The sequence below is a fragment of the Trichoplax adhaerens genome, genomic scaffold (assembly GCF_000150275.1).
Source record: "Trichoplax adhaerens TRIADscaffold_25 genomic scaffold, whole genome shotgun sequence".
NCBI classification, from domain to species: domain Eukaryota; kingdom Metazoa; phylum Placozoa; class Uniplacotomia; order Trichoplacea; family Trichoplacidae; genus Trichoplax; species Trichoplax adhaerens.
The window spans coordinates 16,869-31,358 of NW_002060966.1; the positions used below are offsets into that span (position 1 = coordinate 16,869).

Genomic DNA, 14,490 nt, shown 5'->3' on the forward strand with positions numbered 1-14,490 from the left:
AAATATCGTAAAGAACGTGTTCAGTATTAGATTAAGGAAAAATGGCAACCAAATTATCTTACAATTCAGTTAGCACATTTAAATCCTTGCCAGAGACATCGAACATGTCAAATTCACGTAGATTGTTGTCATTTAATGATCTGTTATTAGATAAGCGCAAAACATCAAACGGTAGATAATCTGCGGCATATTTTTAAATACAAGATCTTACTCAATAGCACTTATTTTAATTGAGTCTGTATTTAATAGCGAGATCAATATATTGCAATAGCTTATCCTATGATCTATCATTAGCACTATACTTACAAAACTCTAAGATCGTCAAACGTGAAGGCCTTGTGTTGGAATAGTTGAAATATTGCATTTATTTAATTGACTGTAAATAATTGTTAAATTAAAATCAGAACTAGTTATGTATTTTATTGCTGCACTGTACCATACCATTATTGTTTTTAGGTAATTTGATACTTCTACAGAGTGAAATTATACGGTTATTCACAATAACTATTAATCCTCATACCAGAAAACTCTATGTAATGATAGCCAGATTATTATTATGTAGAGCTTACTGGTGCAAGGGATGAAATACCGTTCATGCTTGTTACAGTGTTATACACTGTAATATCGAGATTATAGTAGAAACACCTATGTTAGGATAATTTTGTTGATTTACCCTTATATGAAATGTTTCTAATTTAGATATGTGATATTTAAATATAGCTCTAGCTTTTACGAAGATATATACATCTGTCACAAACCAGCTTCGTGACAAGAATAACGTAAAACAAATCTCTAAATTACTATAGTCTCCGAGATTCAGTATCCTACTACTCACAAGAATTTAGACGCCTTTGATTCTACGTTAAAACAACTATACAATTGAGAACTGCTTTATTCAACTATCTGACGGGCTTATATACCCTTCTACAGCAGCTAACATTCACAAGTCATCTTATAAAAATACCTGGGTGAGAACATCTACTAACTAGTTTTTCACAGTCGGACTACAATATGTCCATTCACAGAATCATTTCAGCACACATTACAGCACAGCAATAAATTTACTGTAGCACATTTATAATTAGAGTAATTCCTATTGTAAGTAACTAGTTGTAATATAATGTCACTATATCATATTAACCAAATTTAGATATCTATTTCTTCACGGTAGTTCGTACCGTGACAACATCCTACTGAAATTAGTAGTTAAATTAGGGAATCGAGAATAATCTTCTTACAATTCAAATCACTATGATTGTAATTGACTTATGGTAGATTGTAGATTATCGTAGAAATGTTCCGTGATAGGATATATTGTATTCTGACAATTTTGTATTAGTCATTTGATGTCTATGTTCGTAAATACTGTTGTCTTCATTAGGCAGCAGTAGATAAAATTAGCTTTTGATTCATTATCAGGTTTCAACGTTAATATAACTAACTAGGATATCTTTGCTATTGTAAAAGAGTATATGAATGCGATTAATCGTATAACAAAGTTAGTTCTCATAATTAGTTTTTAACGTAAGGTATGAGGCGTCTTAGTCTATTTTAAGTCTACTAGTATACGAAAAGTGTCCCTGAAAGAGTAGACATTGCTCTCTGACTCGTGGTTCAGGGAATCGACAGATTAGTCGTGCATTACGTTATCTTGTTACAAAGCTGTTTTGTAACAATGCTTCAATTATCTGAATATTTTTCTACTTAGCTACTATGTTTTCTTCTACATTGAATTTTTGTACAATCAGTTAACATTATCTTAAAAGCTATAAAATATACTCATCAAATGTCATCTTCTTACATTCCAATCAGGAATTGCCCAACACGGTCGTATAAATCTCTTATAAAGGTATCTAATATCACAGGATTATCACTTATATCCCTAAAAGTTAGAACACATATATTGAGACAATGGCAAATCCTTTCTAAAATTCTTATCATTTAAATTAGAAAGATGTAATAGTTAGTACGCATTTAAGCCGGCATAGGTTTATTTAAGCTTACAATTTTAAGTTAATGATAGCTGCCATTCCTTCAAGAATTCCGGGCCAATTATTGCCCGCCAATTTTCTATAAAGGTAGTCGAAAGGATATTTAGTATAATGTTATTCAATTGGGCCTCGTGCTGTCACTACAGATACGATATTCTGAGGTGATGCACTGCTAAATAATATAGTAGATTGGAATAAAAATCCTGTTATTAACGAAACAGGTCAATATAACTTACAAGTCATTTACTAAGTTTAATTTATCAAGAAAATCTTTCTGTAAGTCTATTCCGTTTGCAATCAGATTCGTATAGCTCATATCACTGGTAGATAAATATAATAAATGATAACTTAGTTTCAAATATATTAAACAGGTTATTGTGTGTGGCTTAGTTATCAAATTTATTAGCTACTTACATTTTAGTAACTTGATAGAATAGACGATCACAGTTAGGATCGATCTTTACTATATTGTTGTTTGCTAAAGTTCTTATTTAATTAAAGACAGCAAAAATAAGTAAGTTAATAAGTAACTAGTCTATTACTAGTAAAATTTTCACGGAACATAATAAAACCAGTAATTAAGCGTATAATTGAAGAAATCTTCAGGAAAATGCAATACTTACAGAGATCTGAGTACTGGAGGTAATCCCGAACAATTCAAGTATGTGATTTCGTTTCCTGCCAAATTACTGAAATTAAAATAAAACTAAATTTTTAAAACGAAATTACTAAAATGGTAGCTTCCTATATATTTAAGTTAAGTCACAATCAACTTTAGTATTAAAACTCAAATAATATGTAACTGAAAGTTTTCGGTATGTACAAATATAGAAATATTGATAATGAGATGCAGTTAATAACTAAAGCAAAGATTTTGATAGCTTATTAAATCACCAATAAAAATATAAGAAAAAAATCAGTTATCGACTCCTTGATAGATCTATTATTCATGTTGTGCTAAAATCAATACTCTCTATAGATAAAAAGATGTCGTAAAAATTACTGTTAGATTCAGTGAGACGTGTCGTTTATCTCTTTCTGCGAAATTAAGGTGACACAGAGTTCTGCTTATCGTTCTAATTTTTAGAAATAAGTTATTGCTAGAGTTGTGTGATCAAAAATATCGATCATTAATGATTGTTACGTGTCATACCTTTTAACCGACAATAACTCTAAATGTTAGATAATTATTATTATTTACGTCTTGAGCTAAGCTATATCTTCATAATATTGATTAGCATGGTAGTAAATAACAATGGTGAACATGAGATGTGGAGGTGTTATAATTATTCATACTTGCTAATTAATATTTATTATCTAATGTCGCCTGCTTTTGTGGTCTCTGTAGTATTTGCTGCTGCAATCAGCATAGCAGCATTCTACCATATTTTATACACATTTAGCTTTATTATTAGTTACAATATTTTATAGCTAATCATCATTAATCCAATATAGAAATGATTACAGTATTTTCGTTGACATTATTCCTACCACTCAAAGTAAAATGCACTAAGTATATCCAAATGTATAATTTACAATTCTATTTCTACCTCTAACCTTATTATTTGCTCAAAATCTTACTGTATATAGTCATCTGTACTCTAGCATAGAGTCTATCCTTAGAGTCAATAATTATGGGCTACTAAATACATCATAAGATAAATATAGAAAAGACACTACCGTACATCGTAGTAAACATGGCTAATAGTCTACAATTAAAATACTAATTTACTTTACAAGAACATATTCCGAAGTTAATAGAAGTTTGAATAGAGTAGATAGACCAGTTTACAAGGTTATCAAATTAATCGTATTTCGGAATATTTTAGGTATAATTTAGTGTATACTGCAAACAGAAATAGTATGAATGAGATGACATATTTATTAAAATATATAGAGAGTACAGATGTTATCCTCCATAATCCACTTACAGCTCTTCTAAGAATGTCAAACCCAGATCTTCTTGATCAGATAAGGTTACAGCATTGTTGCTTAGGTCACTGGAAAATTATTACGATTTGAAAAAGCTTCTAAATTTAGTTAATCCATGTATCCGTATGTAACAAAACTCTTCTGCTTACAGAATTCTTAAATTTTGGTAAAGCGTAAACGACTTGTTTTTCAACGTTTCAATAGTATTATCACTTAAATATCTGTAATTAGAGTTAGAACAATTAATTTGGCTAGATTTCATAGCTCAATTGTAATGTCAATCAGCCTGTAAAGTCTTAAATTTTGCAAGTTAATTTTTTCATGATATTTAAATAGCTACAACAGATTATTGATACGATTGCCTACAGTTGAGCTAGGTAGGGTAGTCGTGTATTGGAAATTTTGGCTACGTCTTCGATGCGATTAGAATTTAAGTTTCTTTCATGGCAAAATGCATTAACACAAGATTGAAAAATATTTTTAAAAACCTTAGATTAGATAATTAGTTCAAAATCTCACTAAAACAAATTGAATATTTTACGAATACCCAAAAAGCTTATTTTTGCTATGAATGATGTAATAAATATATCTTACATTATTCGTATGTTTTTCAATCCTTTCAAGACAGCATTTACATCAGATATTTGATTGTGTTGTAGATATCTAAAGCATAATTTAATTTTAAATGATATTAGAATACTTTGATAAAGTGATTATTGACATCTTGCTATTATAACAATACAGTATATATTAGATTTACAAAGAGTTCAACTTTGTATTCATGAAATAATTTTCGTTCAAAGTTCCTATTTCGTTATGGTCGAGATACCTTAAGAGAATATCAAATCAATTAGATAAATAATATCCGCATAAGTGTCTATCATAAACAGAATGAACTTAAAGAATTCAATGGGGGTTGCATATCTGTATTACGTTTAATTTTTAATTTCTAGAAATTCGAGTAGAGATTGCAAGATAAACTGGAAATAAATAATCAGTATCTTTTACTGTTAATTGTTGCTTACAATTCTTTGAGACTTGCTAGCTTAGCAAAATCTTTAACATTTATTGCTTTAATGCTATTAGATGTTAGAGACCTAGATTTTAAATGAGAATTATATATTTTAAAATTTAAATGATTAAGATTTGCACATTATCTCGTATTGAATTTTGTTTTTATTCTCAATGAACAAAAGATTAATGCAATTATCCTTATGAAGCAATCAAAATGCCTTTAAGATACAGTTTAACAAACTTTCTATCATCTTGTTATATAGTTTTTAGTGTAAAATCTTACAGAGCAATTGTTACTGTGATAACAGTTATATTTAAACTAGTCTTGGCAGTAAGCCCATCTAAAATATTGTTTATTTGAAACAATAACGCTATTTCTAAAACTATTTGATGCTAGAGAAAGCTGATAAACTAAATAAGGTGAACCTGAATTACTGTACGCATTTTAATAAATGGTAATAAATTATTTAAACTCTAAACGCATACTTACAGAACAATAAGTTGAGATAGTGGTCTTATAAAATCTAACTTCTGTAAATTGTTGTATTGCAACATTCTATAAAATAGTACCAAAAAATAATTTATTATAGAGCTGCTTTATTAAGAGGACACAAGAATAAGTATGATCATGCTTCACAGCACCTTAAAATCAGTGATTAAATAAGTATTTTGATAGGATTAATGTGGATAAACTAATCAACTAATGAAACATATGAGATATTTAAGGGTATGCTTTGAAACTTACAGCGATTGTAACTTTGCAAAAGGTTCTAATGCGTCAAGGTGAATATTATATAAAGCATTGGAAGAGACGTTTCTATAGAAATTAAAATGCAATTAATTAGACAAGAATATCGGTATAATGAAATGTACAGGTAATATTTTAAATGTCTTTCTAAAGCAAATGAATTGACTAGGATTACAAAGATTTCTTAATAATATAATAGCATTAAATTTTATCACTTATGCAGCCTGTTGTAATCATCATGGTGACTTTATTTCAACTTTAAACCTCGTTTTCAGTTATTATTAAAGCAAATTGTATTTTCTAATTCCGTTAATATTATAAATTTTGGCACCGAAAGAGTTTATTTCTTGAAATACCGTGTCCAATTAATTTTAGTATTTGTGTCTAAGTAGAACTGACGACGAACATGTACGTTTTTAGTTTTAATCTAATTTTGTGTTGATTTGATTAATTGGTCCGTATTCGAATTTATATCAGAACTATACGTTAAAATGTTAAAGATTTGGAACATTGGTAGTTCCAAATTGCTACAGATAATTTTATCAATCTAACTTTTAATATTTCTTACAATTACATCTGTTAATTTGTGCACTATATTTTATCCATACATTTTATGTTGCTGTTGAATGTATTAGAATCAGAGTGATTTTGGTAACGTCATATAGCAGCAAATTAACAAAATTATTTTTGTATCAGGAGCAAAATATAAGAATAATGTATGCATGAGAGAGCATTAAGCAATCAATTTATAGCATCCCAAATAGATTTAAATCGAAATAATAAATGGTCTATTTCGATAATAGAAGTCTTGTGGTCTTAGTAATAAGACCAATTATTTACGATACTTACAATGACAAAACAGAGTTGTAATTATTCAAAGTGAAGAAATTTACTGCACTTTCTATATTTCTGTAGCGATTACCAGTTAAATCGCTGACATAAAAACAAATACAGCTCTTGGTAAGTAAAATCAGAACAAACTTATGAAATTATACAAAAATCTAGGAAATGTACTTTTCGTGCATTTCTGAGTAAATAGATGAACTTGTACTTACAGATGTACCAGATGATCTAGTGTAGAAAAGTTGAGTGTGTTTTTTTCATGCAGTTTATTATAAGATAGATTACTTTTGCGAATAAAATTCCCCAAAAATGATTTATTAGCATCAGAATCGTTAAAATAGAAGTACTATATATATATATATATAAAGTAACATATACATAAATAAAGCTTATCACAGTAATTACCAGTTCATATTTAACAGTAATTATAACCGTGATTAAAATCAGAAGTATACAAACTTACAGGGTTCTGCAGTCTCCGAAGTCTAATTGATTTATTTTTGAGAGAAAGTTATTAGTTAAATCCCTAAATTCGAATAATGACCGTTAAATGGCCGCTTATTAGCAAGATATAAAATAATGGAAGAATATATCATAAGAAAGTAGAGTAGAGGTTTGTCTGATATCAGAAGTTATTTCTATACTAATCGTGATTCTGATAAAGCTTTGCTCTTATATACTTACTAATAATTGCTACTATCATATTGTTAAAGGTAAAGAACATCATTATTTCAAAGTTGTAGAATGTAAAGAACATATGCATTACTTACAGGACTTTTATTACCACAGAATTCTTTTTTGCCTTAGCTAAATTACCGTTTCCATGCAGCTTTAGTGGGTAGGATCTCGAAAGTCCTCTGAAAAAGTAAAAACAATCATAATTAGCGATAGCTGTAACGTTTAATGTTTTGTTTAGTTTGTAACGCTCTAGTATTACTCATAATAATTCCTATCATATTCCTTAAATATCATTGTATTTGTATGCCTTCATAAGATGGAATTATATAAGATGACCGTAACATACAAGAAATCCATAAATGCCACAGCTGGTAATTGAAATTCATAAAAGTTTCTGATAGGATTACCACTAAGCTGCCTGGTAAAATTAGAATTATAAGCAAATATTGTTTACTTTTCATTTTGCGTCTTATGGCATAAGCGAATATATAAAAAGAAAATGCGTTTAAAATATTGAATAAAGTTTATTATTGAGAGAGATCTGGATATCAAATGAATGAGGTGGAAAGATACTATACTTACAATAGTTGTAATTTATTCATGCCAGAGAATGCGCCAGTATCAATAAAAGACAATTTGTTCGTCTGTAAGCGTCTACAATGCGAATAAATAGTAAATAGTTAGCATTTAGTCAAGCAGATGTAAATATACCGCTGCCTATCACACAGTCATAATAATACTTATAAATCCGAAAAATGCCATACTTAACTAATATTTGTTAATTACAATTGATTGCCATTATCATTAGATGGATTAAATTTAGGTTATATTATTATTTCGATTCTAATTGACATTCAGATATCTAACTTTAACACAACGCAATATGAAGTTCAATTACGAATTTTAGATTTTTAAAAAATTAGTAAGGTGCCAGTATTAGTTATCAAAGCCCTGTGCAATTATCTGATTTGATGATTGTAAAATTATGGCTGTCGAAACAGTACTAGTGAATATAGTATTTGCTAATTGCATTAAGTATTCATTTTTACTTGATAGGCTTCTATAGCAATTAAGCTTATAGATACGAATTTGTATAACAATATATCATCATGTAATGTAGGAAATCCTACCATATTTTACGCTACTAAGTTAGTTTACAGTACATTTGTATACTTGAGCTTAAATTGCTTGCGAAAAATCGATAAAAACAAAATTTTTCTCGTAAACGTGACCGTATGCGAAGTCGGTCGTTTTGCAAACTGCCCAAGATTGAGCACGTGCTTGCCGCTTACAATGTCTTTAGATTTGAAAGATGCTTAAACTGGAAGTCACTTAATGAATGGAGTTCATTTTCGTTCAGATTTCTAGCCACATTTTTAGCCACATATTAAGCAATTATAACAAATAATGATTAAAATCATAGGTAAGTAAATATTTTATGAGCTGCATCAGTAGAATATTTAAACAAATTAACTTACAAGTCCTGAAGTTTTATTAAAGGTTGAAAGATTAGAGAGTCCAAGAGTGTTAATTTATTACCTGCTAAATCTCTATTCGAGCCAAAATAAGATTTGATGCAGTTATTAAAGTTAATACTTACACGACTTATATTAAAGCTACATCATCATTATTATAGTAAATAGGAAACGAAACTCTATAAAGTTTTTTAGGGTTAATACATAATATAGCTGTGCAGGAAATGTTGTTTGTAGATCAATTTTACCATGTCAATTATCTAACTGTTAAATCTACTAATAATCTTCCATTAAACAGTTATCGATCTCATGGTACTTGTAAATAATTTTAAGTAAAATATTTAAATTAATTATTCTCATTTACTAACAAAGAAGTGAGGTTATAAAGGTCTTCAAATGCGGTAGCGTTGATTACAGAAATGTTATTAAAGGTTAGTCGTCTAAGAATGGGAAATAGGAGATAATTTAATTTTTAATCCTACGTAAGATATATTATGATCGGCTCGGAAGCATTTAGTATTGCCGAGTTTTATCTGTTTAAATCTAACTAAGAGAGCTTTAATGCAAAGCTTGACTTTGAACCTGAAACTGATATACATATAAAATTATTACAGAGTTAAAAGACTTCTAAGACCCGAAAATTGATAGCTTTCTAATGATTTTAATCCGGTATTGATGATATTCCTGTTCAATATAAAAAAGATAGCAATCTTCACTTTATAATAGCAATTTTCACAATTTTATCTTATTTTTACTATCAAATATTGGAAAATGAGAAGATTAAATATTTTCTCTTTCTCTGATTGCATGTCACGGAGTACACCAAGCTAGTTTACTAGTCTAACATAAAAGTTTTTGCTTTATGTTGCATTACAGATTACTGATCTAACCTGAGATAAAATCTAGTAAGAATGTAGTACTGATATTATAATGTATAAGCACCAACCCTCTGAAAAACTCACAATAAGTGGATATACACTGTACTATAACCTACAAAACAGCTTTTACTTAGTGACCTACTACTGACTACTATTTCACGAAATGAGCCACATAGCAGCATGCTTAATGATATTTCATTTTGGCGTAGAAGATTTCGCTTCTTTCATCAAGAATTAGACCCGATCTAAAAATATTTAACTTACAAGGTTGATGTTGTTGCCATCTTCTTAAATAGTTCAGTAGGAAGATGGGATAACAAATTATTACTCAGAAATCTGTAGCAAATTTATTTATCCGGATTAGTTCATTAATGTAATTGATCATCAAGACTATTCTCAAAGCTTTACGTTTACGCTAGCAGTAGTTTATCTGTATCTAGCAACTTCGATATTTAAATAGGTTAACAAGTACTACTTTACGCAATAACACTCTCAAATTTTTAATCATAAATTTGTAGCATTGAGACTCTAACTTTATTATTATACGTATACGTACAATGTCTTAGTTTTAGATAATTTCTGGAACGATTTTTCTGCGACGAATCGAATATTATTGCTACTTAAATGCCTATAAAGTTCGAGTCAGAAAATGATTCAAGCTATGTCTTATTTTGCGCTTAAGATAAATGAGTAATTTAAATAGATATTATACGATTATTTCATACTTACACAGCATGCAAGTTAGGGGCGCAAATAGTTTCTGGGTAAATATGTGTTAATTTATTGCGGTCTAAGTCCCTAATTGTTAGAATAAATCGGGATATCTTTTTATATTGTACCTTTGGTTGATTCTAATAGCTAGATTCGGCCACATTGTAAAAGAAATGAAATTATAAAGAAACACATGTATTCTTTTTTATCCTAATACGCTAAATAAGCTAACTTACTTTAGCTAGTAGTCAGAAGAAAAATTAGTGAATAGTCATGTTTGACACTTTTATATACGGCTAGACCTAAAATATGCTACAACGCTAATACTGATAACAAAATATAATATCACACCAGATAGTTTATTGACTTATTTGATTCTGAATCCAATTGACTACTTTACGTTCTGTGTAATAATGCTTTGGTAGCGCTTATCAAATAGGTTCTAATCATCACTTATTTCATTTCTGAGTCAGACATAGAGATAAAACTGATCACGAATATATATAATCAGTAGGAAATTAGGAGTTCATGATAGATATATAATACTATTCTCTGATCTAGCTGTATGCAAAAGCTAGAAAAATCTTCGAAAGAATTACTAAATCATCTAAAATTGCTTACATATTCGTGCCCTAATATGCAGTACGTACATTATTTGTATGTAGTAAAAGGGACTATCATGATCAAATGTATGCGTTACTGATTGATATTTTTTATAGATCCATAATAGTAATTTTACACTGTCCTGTTTATGGTCCTGCATACTTAGGCAGAATATTTCATACGTTAAAGTTTTTAGTCTGTGCGGTGCCTAAGCTTAGCATGCCTAAGAATAGCAATTCATATATGATCTGATAACTAGCAACGTTACATCTCGTACTAGCTTTCAAATTAGAATAGATTATGTATTATCATAGGTAGCAATTTTTTAGAGTCAATCTAGTCAAGGATGGAAATATTAATTTGATAACATTTCATCCTCATAGAATCCGAAAAACTTACAACATTTGTAGCTGTTTGAGGCTGCAAAATGTATTATTTTCTATCGCAACTAGTTTATTAGCAGAGGCGCGGCTATATCGTAGCAGATAAGATACGTCAAATTAGTTCCGACATTAAAGACCTAATGAACTATAATATTATTTATTTACATTAACCATATGATCATAACAGGATATCACATCTTACAAATTTGTAATAAAAAATATTGCAGAGCCTTAAAAAAATGACTAAAATAAAAGTAAACTCATTATTAATCTTGCTATGTAACGGATTCATTGTAATAACTGTCACATACTCAATTGTTACCACACATTAATAGTAGGACTATATAACCTTTTTATTGAAATTTTTAAAGAAATTCTAATGGCTTACTCACAATTCCATCAGATTTATTAAGTTGCTAACATGGTGACGTTGTAACCGGTACACTTGGTTACCTGCAAGAGAACTATAGTGCTCATAGTTAATATTTAGATTAAATTTTCAAGTTACGTTCATGATCTGATGGCAAATATCGGAATAAAGCTGGTATATTAGCTAACTATTAATATATGAAGAAAAGCTAAGCTGATCAAAATTTAGAAGCTTAAATACAGGTGATAATCATCATCTCGAAAGCCCCTATTAAAAGTTCGCAGCTTACACTAGGCCTAAGAATGACTATATTTTTAATATCGTCTTCTTAGCACTTTTAAATGCAGGCTAACTGATTGACACAGCCATGAAAATAACTGAGATATAGATTGATAGTTTACGGTAACATTTTACCTTGAACTTCTCAAAAATAAAAGCACAACTTTAGGAATTATTGTAGTTGGTGATAAAGTAAATCCTTTACGATATTAAGACGAAATAGTGAATGTTTCAAGTAGGTGTTAGAAGTATAGAATTTTGATATAGCTCGTAATCGAAACAAACTTTTGTATCAAAAAGCTTATTACTTCAAATGTTCGTATATGATAAATTAGTCATAATAACATTTTTTATTAAAAATATGCTGAAAGCGTAATAAATATGTTTACTACGACTGATAGTATATATAAATGGGATAGTAATCTATAAAAAGTGAAAAGAATTTCGTAATATTGTGTTATGCGAAAGTGTGTGTACTTCCCAAAGATTTAAGTTACTGTACCGTACGCCGGGAAGATAGTATTGCTGATTAAAGGAAAATTTACTGGAAGTACGATTATTGTTTTCTCGTATCACAAGAGTAGTTGTGGCACTGATATAGTTAAGCAATACATTCATAATTTTAGTACGCTAAGCTATAAACTGATTATTTGTACAAAAGGTAAACAGGCTGAAAATAATGTATCTTAGTGGATAAAAGCGTGTAGTACATTAATAAATAGAAAAATTAGTTTCAAATACAGTGAAGCGGAGTAGGTGAGAAATTTGGATAGCCATAAAAATATGGATGCAGCATAATACGAGTCTCTCTCTTGAATTTGATCTTAAGCTTTATGTTGTAATTTTATTATGATTATACCTCTACGATTGCAATAAGCGAGAAAATATGAGAGTATCGCAGATGGAACTTAATTTTATTTTATCTTGATTTACTTAGTACGTTGTTGTATAGTGATTAAAAATTAATTTCTAATATTATTTATGCCAAGCAGCGGACGAGAATTACATTACGCTATTCAAGTTCATGTGCCGGTATGAAATTGGCTTCAATCTATTTAATATGTCTTTACCTACTCGTTAGGTAACTTACGAAACCCATAGCAATATTATAGTGTTTTACTAGTACTATCTAGATTTGGTAGAGCGAAACTATGATTAGTTCTCATGGCTTTATGATAAGAAATTATTAATTCTTAGCAGTTTTTTATTAGTATAGGTTGCATTGAAATTCTAATGGTACATCAGCACTATAGACATTCTCAAGAAAAAAAGGAATTTACTTACAGGCTGATAAGACTGGACAATGTGGCAAACGAACCATTTTTAATAGTGTGAATTCTATTACCAGACAGGTCTCTAATTAATGAAATTAGATCTCTGAGATAAATATTAAAACTATTTACGTTTACTTCTGTAAATATTATTAAATATTGTTAGCTGACAGGCTATATAATTATAGACAGACATAGCAATGAGCACATTCCAACTTACATTCCTATTTGATAATTTCGATTTATAAAATAAGTTTAATAGATGTAGTAACGATCAATGATCATTAACTGCTCCTTCAATTAAAGTATAAGTATTCATCTTAAGACTTACAATGCTTGCAGGTTGTTAAGGTTGGTAAAGAAGCTAGGCTGTATGGTTGAAATATTATTGTCCGAAAGAAGTCTATGGAAAAATAAAGGCGTATAATGATAAAGTTATTGTTATAGATGTATCTCAATTAATAAATACTGTAACTTTTTAAAAATAATTTTGCAAGTCTTCTTAATTGTAAGGATATAAATCACAACTGCTTTATGTTTATCGATCCGATTGGAGGTTATTGTTGCTACCAGCTAAGTTCACTTTCTAATGATGCCTGATATAATGATCTACTGAAAATATTTTCTATGGTGCAGAGATTATTGCACCAAATGAAGAATCCTTTCCCTACTACAGCATTCATTTTAACTTATTAACGTCCAGTAAATCTAATTACACTTGAGAATCAAACCCTCTACCAAAAAAATTATATTGGACTTCTATATTGCCTTTAGACTTTATCAAGCATACATTTCGAATAGCTCAGTTGTCGGTTTGAAGATGTCTTCATCGATAGAAGTAATTTTATTACCTACGATAGATCTAAAAGAAATGCAAGTGAGTTGTATAAAATGCTGTCACATAATATATATGTAAAATTATCTGGAATTAAGCATTCTTTGCTTTAGCCACTGTTAATAGGTTTCCAATATATGATTGGCTAAGATAAAATAATTCATTGATATTTATGAGTACAGCAAATTGAACCATGGTATGTAAAAAATCGCTTATTATACTATAAGAAGGCTAGACGATAATTTAAGGATTCATTAACTGAATTGTGTAAGTATTTTAAATGGCGATCTACTATCAATATTTTTGCCATGGATGGGAAATAGTGAGTGTATATATAGTTGCATAGAGTAATAGAAAAGCCATTTATATCAAATATAATGTAAGCATTGTATTCTATTGCTTTCAAAAATCGTAACATTAACGTAATATCTTGGGATGTTGATAATCATGCTAAGAGGAGTAAAAAACTGGTGATTGCT

At 29.2% G+C, this 14,490-nt stretch overlaps 1 protein-coding gene across 1 annotated transcript; it reads right to left on the reverse strand.

Moving 5' to 3' along the window:
- Positions 1-452: 452 nt before the first annotated feature.
- TRIADDRAFT_61531 (uncharacterized protein) lies at positions 453-10,433 on the reverse strand (the record flags this gene model as incomplete). The annotated part of the gene is made up of 21 exons (XM_002117512.1): positions 453-470; positions 570-645; positions 1,802-1,882; positions 2,005-2,070; positions 2,228-2,311; positions 2,406-2,477; positions 2,615-2,680; positions 3,923-3,991; positions 4,073-4,144; positions 4,518-4,586; positions 4,949-5,020; positions 5,428-5,493; positions 5,683-5,754; positions 6,992-7,054; positions 7,299-7,385; positions 7,553-7,624; positions 7,789-7,860; positions 9,824-9,895; positions 10,116-10,187; positions 10,289-10,357; positions 10,399-10,433. The coding sequence occupies 21 exons, from the start codon at positions 10,431-10,433 to the stop codon at positions 453-455; spliced, it is 1,425 nt and encodes a 474-aa protein (XP_002117548.1).
- Positions 10,434-14,490: the final 4,057 nt, after the last annotated feature.